Genomic DNA, 19,828 nt, shown 5'->3' on the forward strand with positions numbered 1-19,828 from the left:
ATTTGCCTACATGTTTACTATTTCCACTGCTCTTCATTCTTTTCTGTAGCTATATATTGCCATCCAGTGTCACATCCTTTTAGCTTGAAGAAGTTCTTTTAGCATTTCTTACTGTGCAGGTCTGAGGGCAACCATTCTCTGGGATTTTTTTTCCCCTTGAAAATGTCTTTATTTCACCTTCATTTTTTTTCTTGATAACGACTTTATTAAGACATATATAAATATTCACCACTTAAAGTGTACAATTAAATTATTTTTAGTATATTCATGGAGTGTGCAACCCCTGTGTTTTCTTCTGAAAAGTTCCTAGTTTCACCTTTTACATTTAGGTTATTGATTCATTTTGAGCTCATTTTTTGTGTGTGTAGTGTGAGGTCAGGGTCCCCATCATCCTTTTGCATGTGTATAGCCAACAGACCTAGCACCATTTTTGAAAATACTATTATTCTTTTTCTACTGAATTGTTTTGGCACCTTTGCTGAAAATCAATTGACTGTAAATATAAGGGTTTATTTCTGGATTCTCAATTATACTGCATTGCTCTATACATCTGTATTTAAGCCAGGACTATGTTACCTTGATACTGTTGCTCTGTGGTGAGTTTTGAAATCAGAAGAATGAGTCCTACAGCTTGTTCTTTTGCAAGATTGTTTTCACTGGTCTTCATATGAATTTTGCTAGTCTTCATATGAATTTCACTAGTCTTCATATGAATTTCACTAGTCTTCATATGAATTTCACTGGTCTTCATATGAATTTCGCTAGTCTTCATATGAATTTTAGGATACGCTTGTCAATTTTTACATAGAAACCAGCGGAAATTCTGATAAAGATTGTGTTGTATGTGTACATCAATTTGGGAATATTGCCATTTTAATATTATTAAGTCTTCCAAACCATGACTATAGAATACTTTCTATTTATTTAGATTTTCTTTAATTTCTTGCAACAGTGTTTTGTAATTTTCAGAGTCTAAGTGGTGTACTTCTTTTGTTAAATATACCCCTAATATTTTATTGTTTTTGATGTTATTGTAAAGGGAATTGGTTTCTTAATCTCAGTTCCAGATTGTTTTTTGCAAATGTATATTAAATACAATTAATTCTTGTATGTTGATCTTGTATACTGCAACCTTGCTGTACTCATTTATAAATTCTAATAGTTTTTTAGTGGTCGGCTTAATTCTAGAATAATAATTTTGTCAGATATAGAATTTCTGGTTTACCTTGTTTCCTTTCAGCATTTTGAATATGTCACACTGAATTTTAAGTATGTCACCTGACACTATTGTTTCTAAATGAGAAGCCAGCTGTTAATTTTATTATTTTTCCCTATATATAATGTGTCATTTTTCTCTGGATGTTTTTAAGATTGTCTCTTTCCACAGAAGTAGGGAACAGACTGACAAACCTCAGGGGGAGGGGGGTGTTGTGCAGGAAAAGCTAAATCAAAGAATTTACACGCATATATGTATAACCAATGGACACAGACAACAGTGTGGTGAAGGCAGGAGGGGGATGCAGGAGCAGGAAGGAGGGTGTCAATTGGGGAGGGGGGGGAAGAAGGGACATCTGTGATAAATACTTTCAACAATAAAGATTTTTTTTAAAAAGATTATCTGTTTAGATTATCCTAATTGGGTTTCTCTGGGCTTGTTGGATTATAAATTTACCAAATTTATAAAGTCTTCATTCACTATTTCTCCCCACAAATGGTCTTCCTCTTTCTCTGTCTCTTTTCCTCCTTGGACTCTAATTATACACATTTTAGAACTTGTGATATTGTCCCACAGATTTCTAAGTCTCTGTTCATTTCAATTTTATCATTTCTTCTTTTTCCAGATTGGATTATTTCTATTGCTATATTTCTAAATTCACATATTCTTTCTTTTGCCATCTCTCTAATCTGTTATTGAACTTATCTAGTAAATATATTTTCCAGTTATTTTAATTTTCAGCCTATTTTTTTTCCATTTGGTTTTATTACTACATTTTTTATTTATGTCCTAGGATTCCCTATCCATTCCTTCAGTAGGACATTTTTCTTAAATATATGTACATACTTGTCATAGCTGCTTTGAAGTCTTCATTTGCTTCCTGGACTCCCTCTGAATCAGTTGATTGTCTCCCTTTTCCTTTGAATATCAGTTGTGCATTCCTGTTTCTTTTCATGTCTTGTCATTGTTGGTTGGAAACTGGACATTGTAAGTAATGAGCTATAGCAACTCTGGATTCTGTTGTTCTTATGAGAATTTGCTGTTGTTTTTGTTGGTGGTGCTCTAAAAGGCTATCATTTGCCTTGGTACAAACTGCAAACTATTTTTCCTATGGTTTCAGCTGCTAATATCTCTGTGAGTTCCTTTAGCTTCCACTGGTCTATTTTTTTTTTTTTTTAACATAGCCTTCTATGAGTCTTATCTGCACGTGTGTTGCCCAAGGATTTGAGAAGAGTTTATATTCAACTTTTAGATCACACATGCAATTCTTTTGCTCCTGGAATTTTCCTCTTAAATTCCCAAATTCTCTGTCAACACCAAGCTCTGTCCTCTGACACATCAAGGTCGCAATGCCTTAGCTTTGTGCTACCTGAGCTTGGCTGTATGATATTCCACTTTGTGGTTATAATATTATACATAACTTATGAAAAATTTAGCTATTTCCATTCTTCTATTATTACAAATAATGATGAAGAATATTCTTAAACACATTTTATTTCACACACATATATGAGTGTAATGTAGTATTAATTCCTAAGAATAAAATTACTGGGTAAAGGGTATATGCATTGGATGTTTTTGTTTTATTTTTGTTTTTAAATGATAGGGTCTAATATGCCAAAGTAAGTGTTGCTATTAACATTGTAAAACACTGTTTTCTGATGTCTTTTTTATTTAAGTTCAGTGATCGAGTTTACTGGTTGATTGTTATTCCCAGAGAAAACATTACAAAAAACACAGGTAAGAGTGATCTGAAGTAATTATTTTAGTCATGGGTCTGGATTGCCAAGTTTAACAAATATAAATATTTATTATATTATAAAATTATTTGCTATCCCATGTAAATGTCTCATGCAGTATTTGGGTCATACTAAAAATTATTTGCAGTTAATCTAAACTTTAAATTTAATTGAGGTTTCTGTATTTTATCTGACAAATATTTTACAGTTGTTCTGACATATATAACATTTATATTATTCTTTATTTAAAGTAAACTTACTTTTTATTTTTTTATTTTTTATTTTTATTTTTTTATCCTCACCCGAGGATATTTCTCCATTTTTTGTACAGATAGGGTGGGAGGGAGAGAGAGGAAGGGAGAGAGAGAGAGAGAAACATCGATGTGAAAGGGACACATCGAGTGGCTGCCACCCACACGACCAACCAGGGCCGGGGACAAACTGCAACCAAAGTACGTGCCCTTAGCGGGAACCGAACCCGGGTCTCTCCGGACCGCAGGCTGACGCTCTAACCGCTGAGCCAAACTGGCCAGGGCTACTTTTTAGAACTTGAAAATTAGAGTATTGAGGAACTTGTGTACCAAATAATTTTACTGAAACTGAAACATTAACCTTAAAATGTTATAAGCTGTAATATGTAATCTGTTATTTTACTGTGGAATCTGCTGTTAATGTTATGTGGCAGCCTAGCTTTTGTACTTATTTGCCATTTGGTGAATTACCTATTCAAATTTTTTTCAAGTTTATTATATATTCTAGATACAAGTCCCTTGTCAGGTATATGATTTGCAAATATTTTCTGCCAGTCTATGGATTGTATTTTTCATCTCTTAAGAATGTCTCTTGAATATCAGGGTTTTTAATTTTGATGAATTCTAATTTAACAGTTTTAATGTCACGGATTGTACTTTTGGCACCAGAGCTAAGAAATCTTTGCCTAACCCAAATGTGTGGTTCTTGGTTTTGTATTTAGGTTGATGCCTCAATTTGAGTTAATGTTTGTACATTATATGGGTTGAAATTAATTTGGGGGAAATATGGATATGTAATTATTCCAGCACCATTGTTTTACAAACATTTTTGTTTTTGTTAAATTGCTATTTCTGAGCTATATATATATATATATATATTTTTTTTTTTTACCAATACCACACTGTCTTGATTACTTTAGTTTCATAAAATGTTCAACTAGTATAGAGAAACTAAACATTCAAGCACTGGAATAAATATGGCACTATTGTTCAGAGTGGGACACCATCACCTTGGTCACTTATCTAATGGATAAGTCTTCTTTCCCCAAAGTAACATGGGCTTTAACAGCCAACTAGCCCTATTTTTCATAACTCGTCATATAGTTCTGGTGTTCTGAGTTCTTGAACATGTGAGGGAACATGAACTACCTATATACATTTGTCTGGAGTTTTGGCATTGAACTCTTCAACTTTCAGCTCTGGATCTACCACCTAACACTGTTCACACAGCCTCTTTGCAATTCCATATGCATTTTTTTTACTACTTTAGCCACCTTAACGGTGATATTAATACTTCCTATATGTTTAGGAAGAGTCACCACCAAACATATGTGTGCTGGTTACTTAGCATGTAGAAACAGATGCCATGGGTATAAAACCAATCCAGAACATGTTGGATGTTACTCCCAATGAAAGTATCAAACCCATACTTTTCCTTATATTCAGTCATACCATGTACCATTATAGGAAACACATTATTATTTCTATTTCTGACTTTAATCAAGACTTGTAAAAAGTTATCCAAGATCTGTGGATACTCAGGGCCATTATTTTTATGTTTTAAAAGTTTGTGACAATTATGCATATGTCAACTTTGATCCAGTCCCATTGAAGGCCAGTTTAGTTCTCCGTCAGAAGATTGACTTCTCTCATTGTATTAGCCAATTGTGCAGGAAGCTCCTTTTGTAGAAACATATATGATGTTTCTCACACTATTATCTCTCCCAAAGTCCAGTAACTGCTTGCTAGAGAGTAGTGAGCACAAATAGCACTTGATCGCCCTGGTCAGTTTTGCTCAGTGGTTAGAGCATCGGCCTGCGGTCCGGAGAGACCGGGGTTCGGTTCCCGCTAAGGGCATGTGCCTCGGTTGCAGTTTGTCCCCGGCCCTGGTTGGTCGTGAGGGTGGCAGCCACTCGATGTGTCCCTTACACGTCGATGTTTCTCTCTCTCTCTTCCTCTCTCTCCCTCCCACTCTATCTGTACAAAAAATGGAAAAATGTCCTCGGGTGAGGATAAAAAAAAAAAACAGCACTTGATGAACATGGGTTCCAGGTGCTTCCGCAGTCCCTGGAAGAGCCGCGTCCTTGCTGGGATATAGATCCACCGAGAGGCCTGGGATATGAGAGCCTGTGCAGCTGAGCTGTTTGAGTCAGGCATGTTCTTCACAGGTGCTCCCTGGTTTCAGCCTCGGCCTGTCTTGACCCGTGGGCGCAACTGCTGCAGCAACTCCCAGGCTGAGCTCACCACCCGTAGCTTCCCCAGATCCCACCCATACTTTTAGCTCATCTTTCATATTAAAAGTGGGTTTCTTAGAGTGAGCATATTGTTTAGTCTTGATTTCTACATCTAATCTGGAAATCTGACTCTTAATTGGTATTTCAGACCATTTCCATTCAATGTAATTGTTGGTATGGTTGTACTAAAATCTACCATTGGGTTGTTTTCTATTTGTCCCCTTTTCTGTTTTACTTTTCTCTTCCTTTTCTGTCTTCATTCATACTACTTACTTTTTCTGATTCCACTTTATCTCCACTATTTGCATATGATGCTTTAAAATGTTCTTATTGTCAGCCCTAGAGTTTACACTATATATTTTAATAAATCACAGTCTATTTTCAAATAATATTATACCGCTTCACCTAACATGCATAATTTGCTTTTTTACCAAGCTACAACAGCTCTCAGAGGAAAAATTGTGACCTAAAATAGTATCTGGATTTATTCCTCTAGTGGTAGATCACTTCACAATTATTATTATTTTTAATCCTCATCCGAGGACACCTTCCCATTTTTTGATCATATAGAGTGGGAGGGAGAGAGAGGAAGAGAGAGAGAGAGAGAGAGAGAGAGAGAGAGAGAGACATCGACATGAAAAGGACACACTGAGTGGCTGCCTCCCGCACGACCCAACCAGGGCCAGGGACAAACTGCAGCTGAGGTATGTGCCCTTGGCGGGAACCGAACCCAGGTCTCTCTGGACCGCAGGCCAGAGCTCTAACCACTGAGAAAACTGGCCAGGGCCACAATAATTTTTTTTTAACAATTTTTTAATTGATTTTAGAGAGAGGGGAAGGGAGAAGGAGAGAGAGAGAGAAACATCGATGAAAGAGAAGATCGATTGGCCGCCTCCTGCATGCCCCCCACTGGGGATCGGCCCACACCCTGGGCATGTGCCCCGACTGGGAATCGAACTGGCGACCTCTTGGTGCGTGGGTTGACGCTCAACCACTTAGCCATACCAGTCGGGCCAAATGATTTTTCTTTATTGTATCATCAAAACGTTTGTAGGAAAACATAAAAATGCAATCAGAATGGAAAATGAAAGGTAATCATTGTTGGTCATGTTCATACAGTCTTAAATTTTACCAACATGACATACTAAAGAATAGTTAATTATTTGCCTTTTGTTTTCGAACAGATGTTGCAGCTGTAGAAGAATGGCTAGTAAGAATTACTTTACAACATGGATTAAATACTTATACTACTGAAGGAACGCTATTGGATAGAGTCCGAGGTAAATGCCCGCAGTTATAAGTAAAATGGAATTTGTAATATTCTTTCAACAAACCTTGTAACCTACTATATGGCTAACTCTGTGCTAAGCACTAGAGATAAGTAATTAAGAGATTAATTATGACCTTTGAGGGGTTCACAATCCTAATGAAGTAGACAAAGAATTAAATACACATGGGTAATTGTTAATAGGGGTCTACAGAGTGCTATAGAAATATGGAAATATATTTTCTCTCTAGCCACATTGCAGGTTATAATAAACAATGGCTTTCTAAAGGTAATTTTTACACCTTGGACACAGACAACAATGTGGTGAAGGCCAGGGGTGAAGAGTTTGGAAGAAGGGGGCAAGGAGGAGGAAAATGGAGGACATCTGTAATAGTGTCAACAGTAAACAAAACAAACAAAAAAAGAAGGATGTCAAGACGATACTGTTCCTTGCATCACAGTCTTCCTTCTGAAGACCATCATCAAAATTTCTTGTTCAATCTTAGTAAGAACATTTCTATTTTTTCATGAAAAATTGGTTGTTTTAGTCTAGGGTTATGAACAACAGACTAGGTTTCTTTTTTGCAGTCGTCTGATTCTTAGCTAAATTTTTGGATCTCCTATAGCACTACAACATAAAATTTTTTTCAGTCCTCAGTCCTAGATATTGTATTTATCTTCACTTTCCTCACCTTCCTTTTTACTTTTGTTCTCTCACTCTCACTGTAATATGGTACTATGCAGAGTAAAAATAAATATTATATTTTATCAAAAGGACCACCTGGGTAGCTTTAAGTAAAGTAAGTGGGGCCAGGCAAGAATAAAAATTTTCCCAGGTGATTATGATGTGCAGGACTGCTCTAGAGAAAAAGTTGCTTAGGTACCAAGAGACACATACCAATCTACTTAATGCAGCATTGTTTGGATTGAGAAAAAATGGAAAACAACATAAATGTACAGCAGTAGGGGAAAGGACAAATACATATGTGTTCTGTTAAAAATGAAGCAAATAGACCCATATAATATCATCAAGAACAGAACTCAAAAACAATGAGTGAAAAACCAAGAATAGAGAAGGAACGCATTTATCTAAAATTCAGAAAATGCATAAAGCAATACTGTCTGTTGTTCATGTACATTGTAGTAAAACTAGAACAGCCTGAGCTGGAAATATATACAGCAATTTTATGATAGTGGTTGCATTTGAAGGTGGAGGTGTCTTCAGTCATATCTGTATTGTCTTATTTCTTTAACCAAAAATAACATATCTGAAACAAGAATGACAAAATGTGCTCTCATATGTTTTCGTAGTGTCTGAAATTTTTAAAAATAGTCAGTTACTTGATAGTCATTGCAAGTTTGCGAGACTCAGATATTTTGGAGCCCAATGCTACTTTTAAATACTAAAATAACAATATAAAGTTATTTCCATTTTGAAATAATCTATAATCTGAATCATTTACATATTGAAATGTACCCAGAATATCACACACTGCGTTAAAATTTCAATGCACACCTATTTAGAATGCACAGAACTTCACAAATTCGTAGGTCTTAAAGGTTCCAGATGCAGAAATAAGATTCGTCTGTCAGAGGGACTGAGCGGTGACCAGTGTTGTGGACGCACAGTAAATGACAGACAGAGTAGTGTGTAATAAATTTGGAGAGGCTGGCAGAGATCATGGTAAAAAGTGTGGATTTTATTCTAGTTATGGGGAAAAGCTGTTGGAGTGTTTTCAGCCAGGGAGTGATAAATTCTGACTTATGCTTTATCAAAAGATCACTTTGGCTGCTGTGTAGAGAACGGACTCTTGGGGGAAGGCTGGCAGCTGTTGGCCTAGTCCACTCCAGAGACGGTCTGCAAGTCCCTGGGCTGTGGGATTAGCAGTGGAGGTGGTGAGAAGGAGGGATCGTCAGAATGTGTTTTGGAGAGCTGATACGACTTCCTGATGAATTTGGGGGTGAGGGAGACAGAGGTATGAATGATGGATCCTAGACTTCTTACTGGAGCAATCAAGCGGATGATGGTATTACTTACTGATACGCTGAAGACATGGGGAGAAAACTGGGAAATGGCAATCAAAGTTCAGGTCAGTAACATTTGGAAATATTTATTCACTGCTAACTCATTTAAAAATGTTGTCTCCTGCCTCAAAGCCCAATACTACCAGCTGTCGCCCTGGTGCCCCTCAGAGGGAGTGAGGAGTTCCCCTGAGCTCCCCATGCCCCCAGCCACCTCGTGCTCACAGGAGACCCCCAGCCCACCCTCATCATCCTTCCTCCTGGGAAGGCCAGACGGCCAGCACATTGCTGCAGCCCTGGCCTCGTTGCTATGCAACGCCAGGCAGACACACACGTTGCTACATCCAGCCCTAGGTGGTGGCCCAGCCCCAGCAGGCCCTCTGCCCAAAGGAAGCCCCACAGGTCAAAGCCTCCACTACTTTTTGGAGAGAATAAAATTTGTATCTAAGTGGAAAAAAATAAAAATAAAAATGTTGTCTCCTGCCCGGCCGGTGTGGTTCAGTGGTTGAGCATTGACCCATGCACCAAGAGGTTGTTGGTTTGATTCCCGGTCAGGGCACGTGCCCAGGTTGTGGGCCTGATCCCCAGTGGGGAGCATGTAGGAGGTGGCCAGTCGATGTTCTCTCTCATTGATGTTTCTATTACTCTCTTCTTTTCCCTTCCTCTCTCTCTAAAATCAATAAAGAAAAAAATTTTTTTAATAAAAATAAATATGTTATCTCCATTTCTTAATCTTCCATCCACATCCCAGACCGATCCACTAAAACTATTCTTAAATCACAATCACCAGTCACTTCATATTGCTTGCTTTTCTGTCTTCATTTAGCTTCTCCGTAGCAGTCAAGACTTTTAATCACTCCCTCATCCTGAAACGCCTAAAATATAGTACCTGACTTTAAGGTGTTTGTACACAAAAGGCATTTTTCAGTTCAAAGCAATCATGTCCCAGACGCAAGCTTAAATCTCCCTGACCTCTAAGATCTGGTTATTAATTGCCTGAACACACATGCAACGCCCTGGAAAGTCAGCTGCCTTGTCCCAAATTTCTTTAACTTTGGAGTAGATTAGTTTGGTTATAAATCGTGTCTCTTTCCCTTCTTGGCCGTCCTACACTATGTCAACCCAGATGGAAATCTAGCTTCTTTCCTGGCTTTACACATGGTGAAAAATATATGACATACATCTTTGGTTTTGTAGGAGATTTTATGAGAAGTTTGGGGGGATAGAGAGATTTTTTGTAGAAATGTAAACAGTTCGAGAATTGATGACCTGATATCTCTCATCTTTAAAGTCCTTTGACTTTTTTTTGAAATTCAGACAGCAGTATTCTGTCAAATTTCCCTGGCTTACTTTTTGTACCTCTTTTCTCATTTTTACAAAAGAAAAGAAATCTTCCCATTTTCTTATGCATTAAAATTTGATTTTATCCACTTCCGGTCAAGATGGCGGGGAGGTAAACACGGTATCCGTCCTCCCACAACCACATCAAAGTTACAACTAAACTACAGAACAACCATCATTCAGAACCGCCTGACATCGAGCTGAATGGCAGTCTTGCAACTACGGGATTAAAGCAGCAGCCACACCGAGACTGGTAGGAGGGCGGAGGGGACGGGCTGGTCCCACACCCACGTGTAGAGGATAAAAATCAGGAGGACACCTCGGCTGGGAAGGTCCTCCCTGAGGACTGAGGGGTCCCCGTCCCACACCAGGCTCCCAGCTCAGGGTTCCAGTGCCAGGAAGAGAATCCCCATCACTTCTGGCTGGAAAACCAGCGGGAACTGAGGCTCAGGAAGGCTGAGGCGGCTGGAGCCCCAGGCAGCTCCTTAAAGGGCCCGCGCATGGACTTTTGGACTTGCTCCCTCCAGGCTCCCACACTGGGGAGAGAGCTGGAAAGGCACCAGAGACATATGGGGAAGAACTGAGATGTTGGCATTGGGGTGAGGACTGGAGAGGCAGCTTTCTCCTGGACAGACGTGCTGTCAGAGGCCTTTGTTCCTTTGGTGAGCCCTTCCCTGGGGTGGCAGACAGCAGCCATGTCTGGGATTCCAGCAACCTGGCTCACACTGGTAGCCCCGCCCTGCTGACTCCCTGAGGCCCCGCCCCACACAACTTTCAAGCCCACCCAAGCCGTTGCCAATTGCCTAACCATAGGATTGGCCTGTCTTGGATCCTGCTTCAGGTTTTCCTAAATTCTTTCAAACAAGCAGCATCTGGTCTCAGCTAGCCCCATACCTCTCGTTAAGTAATACACAGAAACAAACACAGGGAGGCAGCCAAAGTGAGGAGACAAAGTAACAGGTTCCAAATGAAAAAACAGCACAAAACTCCAGGAAAAGAACTAAGTGAAATGGAGATAAGCACCCTAACAGATGCTGAGTTCAAAACACTGCTTATAAGGATGCTCAATGAACTTAGTGAGGATCTCAGTGAACTTAGTGAGGGCCTCAAGAGCATAAAAAAGGAGCAGTCAGAAATGAAGGATGCACAGTCAGACATGAAGGAGGCACTACCTGAAATAAAGAATAATTTACACAGATTCAGTAGTAGAGTAAATAAAGCCAAGAAGCAAACCATCCATTTGGAATCTAAGGAAGCAAAAAACACCCCATCAGAACAGCAAACAGAAAAAAGAATCCAAAAAAATGAGGATAGTGTAAGGAGCCTCTGGGACAACTTCAAGCGTTCACATCTTGGGGGTGCCAGAAGGAGAAGAGCGAGAACAAGAAATCAAAAACCTATTTGAAACAATAATGACAGAAAACTTCCCTAACTTGGTGAAGGAAACAGACATACAAGTCCAGGAAGCACAGAGAGTCCCAAACAAGATGAACCCCGAAGAGGCCCACACCAAGACACATCATCATCATCAAAATGCAAAAGGTTCAAGACAAAGAGAGAATCTTAAAAGCAGCAAGAGAAAAGCAGTTAGTTACCTACAAGGGAGTTCCCATTAGGCTGTCAGCTGATTTCTCAAAAGAAACTTTGCAGGCCAGAAGGGAGTGGAAAGAAATATTCAGAGTAGTGAAAAGCAAGAACCTACGATCAAGATTACTCTATCCTGCAAAGCTGTCCTTTAGAATCGATGGCCACATAGTTTTCCGGACAAGGAAAAGCTAAAGGAGTTCATCACCACTAAACCATGATTATATGAAATGTGGAAGGGTCTTCTTGAAGAAAAAGATAAAAAATATGAACAAACAATATGGCAATGAATACATATCTATCGACAATTGAAACTACAAACAAAATGAATAGGCAGAACAGAAACATTCTCATAGATACAGAGAACATTTTGTTGGTTGCCAGATAGGAGGGGCGTTGGGGGAATGGGTGAAAAAGGTGAAGGGACTAAGATGTACAAATTGGTTGTTAGACTGACAAATCTCAAAGGGAATGGGAGAGTTGGGGGTGGGAAGAGATAAACCAAAGAACTTATATGTATATATGCATAACCAAAGGACACAGACAACAGTGTGGGGAAAGGCAGGAGGGGGGCAGGAGTAGGGAGGAGGGGTCAATAGGGGTAAAATGAGGAACATCTGTAATACATTCAACAATAAAGATAAATTTTTTAAAAGTTTTGATTTTATCCAGCTCCAACTCTTTGCATATCCAAGAATAGATTGCTGGGTTGAAGATGTCTTACCTCTGTCTCGCTTTTCGTGTTGGTTCTACCCCCAACTTCTTTATATCTTTCAGAAATTCCTCTGAGTGTCTTGGCCATTAGTGATAACTTTTCCTGTTCTCTACTGCTATTCTGAATTTATTCTCTCTCTCTTTTTTTTAATCCTCACCTGAGGACATTTTTTTCTTTTGTTTTGTTTTGTTGTTGTTCAGGTAGAGTGGGAGGGAGAAAGAGAGAAAGAAACATCAATGTGAAAGGGACACATTGAGTGGCTGCCTCCTGCACAACCTGACCAGGGCTGGGGACAAACCGCAACCAAGGTACATGCCCTTGACCGAAATTGAACCCATGACTCATTGGTCCATGGACTGACGCTCTAACCTCTGAGCCAAACCGGTCAGGGCGATATTCTCATCTTTATATGTCTATTGCTATTTAGATGAGGCTAGGGGAAGAGGATAAAAAAATAAATGTATGGGCTCTTGAAGCAGAAGTTGTGCGTTGTGCTCTAAGTTATAAATATGCGTATCCTGTGATCCAGAAATTCAGTTTGTAGGGATAGATCCTGTGGCCAGTTATATTTTCCGCAGATGGCCAAGGCACTGTATTCCATCCCACATGCTCTTCTGTAGGGTGACCTTGCCAGGTCCCCATCAAGGGCAATTAGACTCCATTCTTCCCACTCTGGAAATTAAGAATTGACCTATTTTTAATGAATGGAGAGCGAGGTAATACTCCCATTTTTGGAGCAATGGAATAGTTCCTTTACATTGTTCCTCAAACCCTTAAAGGAGAGCAGTAATGTTCCATTTTCAACAGTGCTACCTCAATGTAAACACCTAAACTTGATTTTCACAGAACCTATTCTTCAGTGGAATCTCGGGACTCTAATAACAAAAAAGGACCTCAGAAAATTGTATCCACATGTGGTGGGCATGAAAATAACAAAATGCCCGTGTGCCAACGATGTAGCGTTGCTTGGCTTACTTTTGAATTCCAAGCTGGATGGTAAGTGAACGGCTTTATTGAATGTTGGAAGTGGTGTTTTGAATTTTGTAATAGTGATGTTTAAGTGGCAGTTCATGGTAAATATATAGTCATAACAGCGTAAAAACATTTCCTAAAAATACCAATGGATATACCTTTTGTCACTGCACTTTGGCTACTTGAAAGTGTGATTTACTTTTTTCCCTCTGTGACTTTCACCATATTAATAGCGACTTTAGTGCCTTTCCTAATTTCCTTTATCCTCTGCCCTCCACTAACGCAGCTTCCTGCCGGAGATGATCCTCTGGGATTCTAATCTGGCTGTCTGTGCATGGGTATTCCTGCCGCGTATCAATAGCTACTGTAGTTCTAAGGGATCACAACATTAGTTTAGTTATTAGGTATGTGTTTTTCCATTACTACTATGGTATGAATAGGATCCCTGCACATTTCAGCCACTAAGGGTATTATTCTAGTTGTTTTTCCCAGCTCCTTGATGACCTCCTCGTTCCCCAAAACCAATGAATGTAGAAGAATAAATAAATAAATAAATAAATAAATAAATAAATAAACAAACAAACTTTCAAAATAAGAACAGAATTTTATTACTCATGGATAATAGTGTATCCACGTACAATTCCCATAGAATCAACAGAAAAGCTATCAGAACAAACACCGAGTCTGACAGAACTGAAGGGTATAATTACAATTCGTGAAAACCACCCCACCAAAGACAGACAAGAAGTTCTAATTTAAGAAAATGTTTATTCAGAAAGTAGCAAACCCCAAAAGGTATCTAGAAAGAAACAAAACAAAACAAACAAACTACAAACCCTAAAGAGCTACAAGGCCTGTCATGCAGAAATTATGACAGTTTAACAAAGGCCATACAAATGACTAAAATAAATAAAATACTTATGTTCATGAATACGAACTTCTACTATTGTAAAGATGTTCGTTCTCTCTACATTCATCCATCAGTTCAAGACAATCCCAAGAAAAATTAAAGCAGTATCTTGTGTGTTTGTGGAAATTGACAAGCCAATCCCCGAATTCATATGGGAGAGTGAAGCAACGTGAATGACAAACATAAGTTTAAAGAAGAATAAAAAGAACAAAAACTTGCCCTACCGTGACTTGCTGTGAAGTAATAGATTCAAACTATGCCGTGGTATAGGGAAAGACAAACGGACTTGGCCCAAATTTCTTGGCATTTCTAATGGCCTCCAGGTTTTTAGTGATGTCGGCTCTGAGCGCCAGCTTGTGCTGCATTGGTTTAGTTAGAAATGTAGCTCTTTCCCCTCTGTATCAGCTCATGGACGCTCCGCTCCTTCCCTGCTTTTCTGGTTTGTTCTAAGGATGCCAGACTAGGGCCCCTCCACTTTCTCTGTATCCGAACATCTGTACCTGCCTCCGAACATCTATACCTGCCTCCCTTCTGTGAGCCACCAGACAGAGGCTGCTCTTAACTCCTCCGCTCAGTCCTGCTCCGTGAGAGTCACAGAGAGAAGGGACAGTTTCTGCTTGTTGGGGTCTCACTCTCCAGTCCACCGCAACGTCTCGAGAAAAGAAATTGCTTCAGCGACCTGTTCTGCAGGTGAAACCACCGTGTCCCCAGCTGGCTGCCCCTGTACTCAGCAGAAGGAGGCTCCGCAGTGTGGAGCTGCCGCTGCCTAGGTTCCTATGCCAGGCGCTTGTCGTCCCGCGGCCTTCCTTCCGCTGGGAATTAATGGTGGGGACAGGCTCCCAGGAGCCCCTGTGCACTTACTACCCGTCCTCCTCCTCTGGGACACTCCTAACACATCGCTCTCATCCTAGTTTATCAGTCACCCGGAAACCTATGCCTCCCAGGTCACCTATGGTCACCCTCACCCACAAACTGTTCTGACTTTCTTTAATTTTACCCAAACTTCTGTCCCTCTCCATCCACCCCCATCCACTCAGTGCAAATTGTGTGCTGTCATGAGAAACTCCCACATGACCAGTCTTTTCTCTAATGGCCCCTTCGCCTTCATACCTCAGAGAGGAAGCTGGCCTGTCCCAGTTGGCACTCTTCCCCTGTAGCCCCCTTCCACATGTCATGTGTCACAGAGCCCGGGGCAGGGCTGTCATCCTTGCTCCGTAGGGCTACTTAGTGATAATTACTCTTGTCTTCTCCTTTAAAATGCCCAGGTCCTTTGGACTCGGGCTTTACCTCCTCTAACACTTCCTGATGGCCAGCGTGTGGTGATCACTCACACTCGTTCACTTAGACCCTGATCTCCTCCGATGGCCAGCGTGTGGTGCTCACTCACACTCCTTCACTTAGACCCTGATCTCTGATGGCCAGCGTGTGGTGCTCACTCACACTCCTTCACTAGACCCTGATCTCCTCTGATGGCCAGCGTGTGGTGCTCACTCACACTCCTTCACTTAGACCCTGATCTCCTCTGATGGCCAGCGTGTGGTGATCACTCACACTCATTCACTCAGACCCTGATCTCCTCTGATGGCCAGCGTGTGGTGATCACTCACACTCATTCACTAGACCCCTGATCTCCTCTGACGGCCAGCGTGTGGTGATCACTCACACTCGTTCACTTAGACCCTGATCTCCTCTGATGGCCAGCGTGTGGTGATCACTCACACTCCTTCACTTAGACCCTGATCTCCTCTGATGGTCAGCGTGTGGTGCTCACTCACACTCCTTCACTTAGACCCTGATCTCCTCTGATGGCCAGCGTGTGGTGATCACTCACACTCATTCACTTAGACCCCCTGATTTCCTCTCCACCCTCTTTTTTGTCACTATTTTCAGGGACTTCCCCATCCGTATGAATGACCCATGCAATACTCAGGTCTAATGCCTCCTCTCCGTCAGTGGTCTTTCCCCCACCTTTTGTGGTCATATTCTTGACCTCGGTGTCTCTAATAATGTTACTACTCCCAAACCTCCACTGCAAGCATCTCACGCTCGGTCCACTCCTTCTGGGTCTTTTGATTTCCAACACTTTTTTGATTTAATGAGGCTTCACTGTGGTGTCCCTACCACTTTTTTCACCTCCCAGGATGTTTACTTTCTTCTTTTTTCACCATCATTTGCATGGCCCGTTCTTATCAATACATCTGTAACTTCCTTGCGCTTCTCTGTCTTCCTTACCTGCACAATCCCCGCTCTGGTTGAAACCATCTCTAGCCTGGCCGGTGTGACTCAGTGGCTGAGCACTGACCGATGCACCAAGAGGTCACCGGTTCAATTTCCAGTTAGGACACATGCCCAGATTATGGGCCAAATCCCCAGTGTGGGGTATGCAGGAGGCGGCCAATCAATGTTCTCTCATCGATGTTTCTCTCTCTCTCTCCTTCTCCCTTCCCCTTTCTCTAAATCAAAGAAAAAAAATTTTTTTAAACACGTCTCTAGCTCTGCACCAGAATAACAGAATATTATTAGGAAAAAAATAGCGTACACTGGTCTCACTTTAAAATTCCACTGACTGGCCTGACTGTAAATTCATGATCACAAGTCTCAAGTGGGTACTCAGCACTGCCCAGAAATCCTCTCTCTCCTCCCTGGTATGTTTATTTTCCACTCTGCTAAATGAGCTTATCACACCTCTTCCCTCAAACCTCTATATCACCTTCATTTTCTATTCACTCTCAGCTGCGCTTCGAATACTTCATGTAGAAAATCAAGAATGATCACAAGGAACCCCATCATGGCACCAGCATGGCTGCCATTCTACTGGTATGTGCACGGTGCTTTGCCTTTTTGCCTGTTGCATTATGGGAGTATCTCTGCTGCTATCAAAGGTCCCCCCTCACCCCTTGTGTTCTGGATCCTATCCACCCCACCCCACTCCCAGCCATCTGAAGAATCTTGTTCTTGCATCTCACCTGCACATCTCACCTTTCATGTACGTTCTTCCTTCTTACCAGATCAGGTCATCAGCACGCAAGCTACTCGAATAGCCCATATCTTAAGCAAAATCTCCATCGATCTCACTTTACTTCCATCTCCCATTTTTCTGTTTTCCTTCAAAGCAACATTTCTGGAAAGAATGTATTGTAGACGGTGCTACATTTTCCACCTCCCATTGTGTCTTCGTTCCACTGCACATCAGACTCCTTCCCACCACTCTGCTGAACGGTGCTTCCCAAGACCGCCCCTGGGCTCCATACCGCCAGTTTTCTTTCAGCAGCATTTGACCCAACTGACCTCTCTCTCCTCAAAACCTTTTAGTCTCTTGGCTTTCTGGACACCACCTCCGATTGCTTTTATCTTGCCTCTTAGTTTTCTAGGCTGGCAGCTTTTAGTGTGACCCTAAAATGTTGATGAACCCAGGGCTTTGTCCTTGATTCTCCTTCCTCAAGTATCCACTTTCTCGCCCTGGGAAACCTAATCTAGTGCCATGGTGTTAATGCCATTTTCAGCCTGATTCCCGCATCTACATTTCTGGTGCTGATCACTCCTTTGAGACCAAACTTTTATACTCAGTTGTCAATTTTACATTTCTTCTTGATGTCTAATGAGCACCTCAAGTATCACAAGTCTAATCCAGATCTCTTGGCTTATCTCCCTCTAAAAGCTGTTCCCCTCCAGTATTTCTCTTCCTAACTAATATCCAATCACTTGCAGCCGAAATCTAGCACACATTCTTTTTGTTGTTGTTGTGAATCCTCACTCAAAGATATTTTTCCATTGATTTTTAGAGAGTGTGGGAGGGAGGGAGGGAGGGAGGGAGGGAGGGAGAGAGAGAGAGAGAGAGAGAGAGAGAGAGAGAGAGAGAGAGAGAAACATTGACACCAGAAAGACACATCAGTTGGTTGCCTCCCCCCACGCCCTCACTGGGGCAGGGATCAAACCTGCAGCCCAGGTATGTGCCCTTGACCAAGAATCGAACCCACAGCCCTTCAATGTGCAGGCTGACGCTTTAACCACTGAGCCACATTGGGCAAGGCTAGCACACAGTCCTGACTGCTCTTACTCTCATGACATTCCAGGATGGTGCTGTACCCAGTGGCTATCCCCATGGTGACCACTTCTCACCCCTGCTAAAATCTTATGTCAAGTCTACATTGTTTTTCCATGACACCAATTGACAGCTTCTTAAGTGGCCTCCCTGTTTCTAGTCTTGTCCCAGTATACTCACCCTTCATACAGCCACCACAGTGATCTTCTCAAGTGCAAATCAAATCACATCACTTACAAACTTCCCTTGTCCACCAGAATAACATCCAAACTCTTCACAATAGTCTACCTCTGCTTCTGTAACCCTGGGATACAGTTGTGGCCAGTTTGTCATAGAGAGTGACCTGTAACTTAATTTCAGTCTAAAATATTAACCAGAATGAAGCATGAACGATTTCTGAACTTTGCTGGAGTCTGGTCATGTAATATCATGTCAAGCTAGACACCTCTCATCATCGCCACTTAGAATATAGTACGTATACTGTCACCTGTAGAGCTAGGCTTAGTGCTTAGAAAGGCAAAGCTTATCTTTAGCTTTCCTCTTCCTGAAAAAAGTAGATGATAATAACACTTTTGTCTACATCTTCATCTACACAGAAAAGAGCCAGGAAATAAAATATATCCTTTGCAAGATGACTGGTCCTGCATTCATCTTTTGGAAACAAAGTATATACATTAGATTATCAACTGTCTTCAGGCCCCCCACACCCCACACTCCTAAACCCCCAGACATTATGACTTTTGACTAGACTTCAAATTAACATTCCACATTTAAAACACAAAAGACTCCTGCCCTGGCCAGTTTGGCTCAATGGTTAAAGCATCGGACCACAGACCAAAGGGTCCCGGGTTTGATTTCTGGTCAAGGGCATGTACCTGTGTAGCAGGTTCAATCTCTTTCCCTGGTTGGAGTCATGCGGGAGGCAACCAATCGATGTGTTTCTCACATCCATGTCTCTCTCTCTCTCTCTCTTCCCCTCTCCTTCTCCCTCCCTTCCACTCTATGTTTAAAACACGCGCGCACGCACACACACACACACACAACACTCTGAGCTGTGGCCAAGGAAAGGTGGGATCAGGGAAAAAAGTTCTTTTCAGTATTTGCAATATGTTTGGTCATTTTTTACTAAGTGCTCATGAAGCATCAGCAAATATTTTTTCTATTTTTAAAATCGCACATATTAAAATAAATCACACATAGTTTCTTTTCTCTTAGAGTTTACATTTTAATTTTTGTCTTTGGGGTTTTTTATTGTTTACTAAAATTGTACCAATGCTATAGGAACATATTTATGCTCAGAAGGGTTTGAGGAACAACAAACTCTTCATCTGCTTTCTTAGGTTCAGTCCCAGGGGTCTGTAAATTAAATGATCACAGACTACTAGGAGAAAAGGCATGTCGTTTTTATTATATTTATATTCAAGGAAGTTTACAGAAAAGAAGTGAAAGTCAAAGTAGTAGTTAACTCGTGAGTTTATATACCATGTAACAAAGGAAAGGGATCTGGGCTTCACAGAACAATAAATTCTGGGGAA

At 41.0% G+C, this 19,828-nt stretch overlaps 1 protein-coding gene and 1 pseudogene across 1 annotated transcript in view; one reads left to right on the forward strand and one right to left on the reverse strand.

The window, feature by feature from the left end:
* Positions 1-19,828, forward strand: part of CATSPERB (cation channel sperm associated auxiliary subunit beta) — an 81,800-nt gene that overhangs the window by 12,140 nt on the left and 49,832 nt on the right. The window contains exons 6-8 of the mRNA XM_036251406.1: positions 2,896-2,956; positions 6,625-6,720; positions 13,216-13,365. Coding sequence (XP_036107299.1) covers positions 2,896-2,956; positions 6,625-6,720; positions 13,216-13,365 — 307 coding nt within the window. The remainder of the gene's footprint in view (positions 1-2,895; positions 2,957-6,624; positions 6,721-13,215; positions 13,366-19,828) is intronic.
* LOC118641410 lies at positions 4,197-5,363 on the reverse strand (annotated as a pseudogene).

Source organism: Molossus molossus, unplaced genomic scaffold, assembly GCF_014108415.1.
Source record: "Molossus molossus isolate mMolMol1 unplaced genomic scaffold, mMolMol1.p scaffold_m16_p_1, whole genome shotgun sequence".
NCBI lineage: Eukaryota > Metazoa > Chordata > Mammalia > Chiroptera > Molossidae > Molossus > Molossus molossus.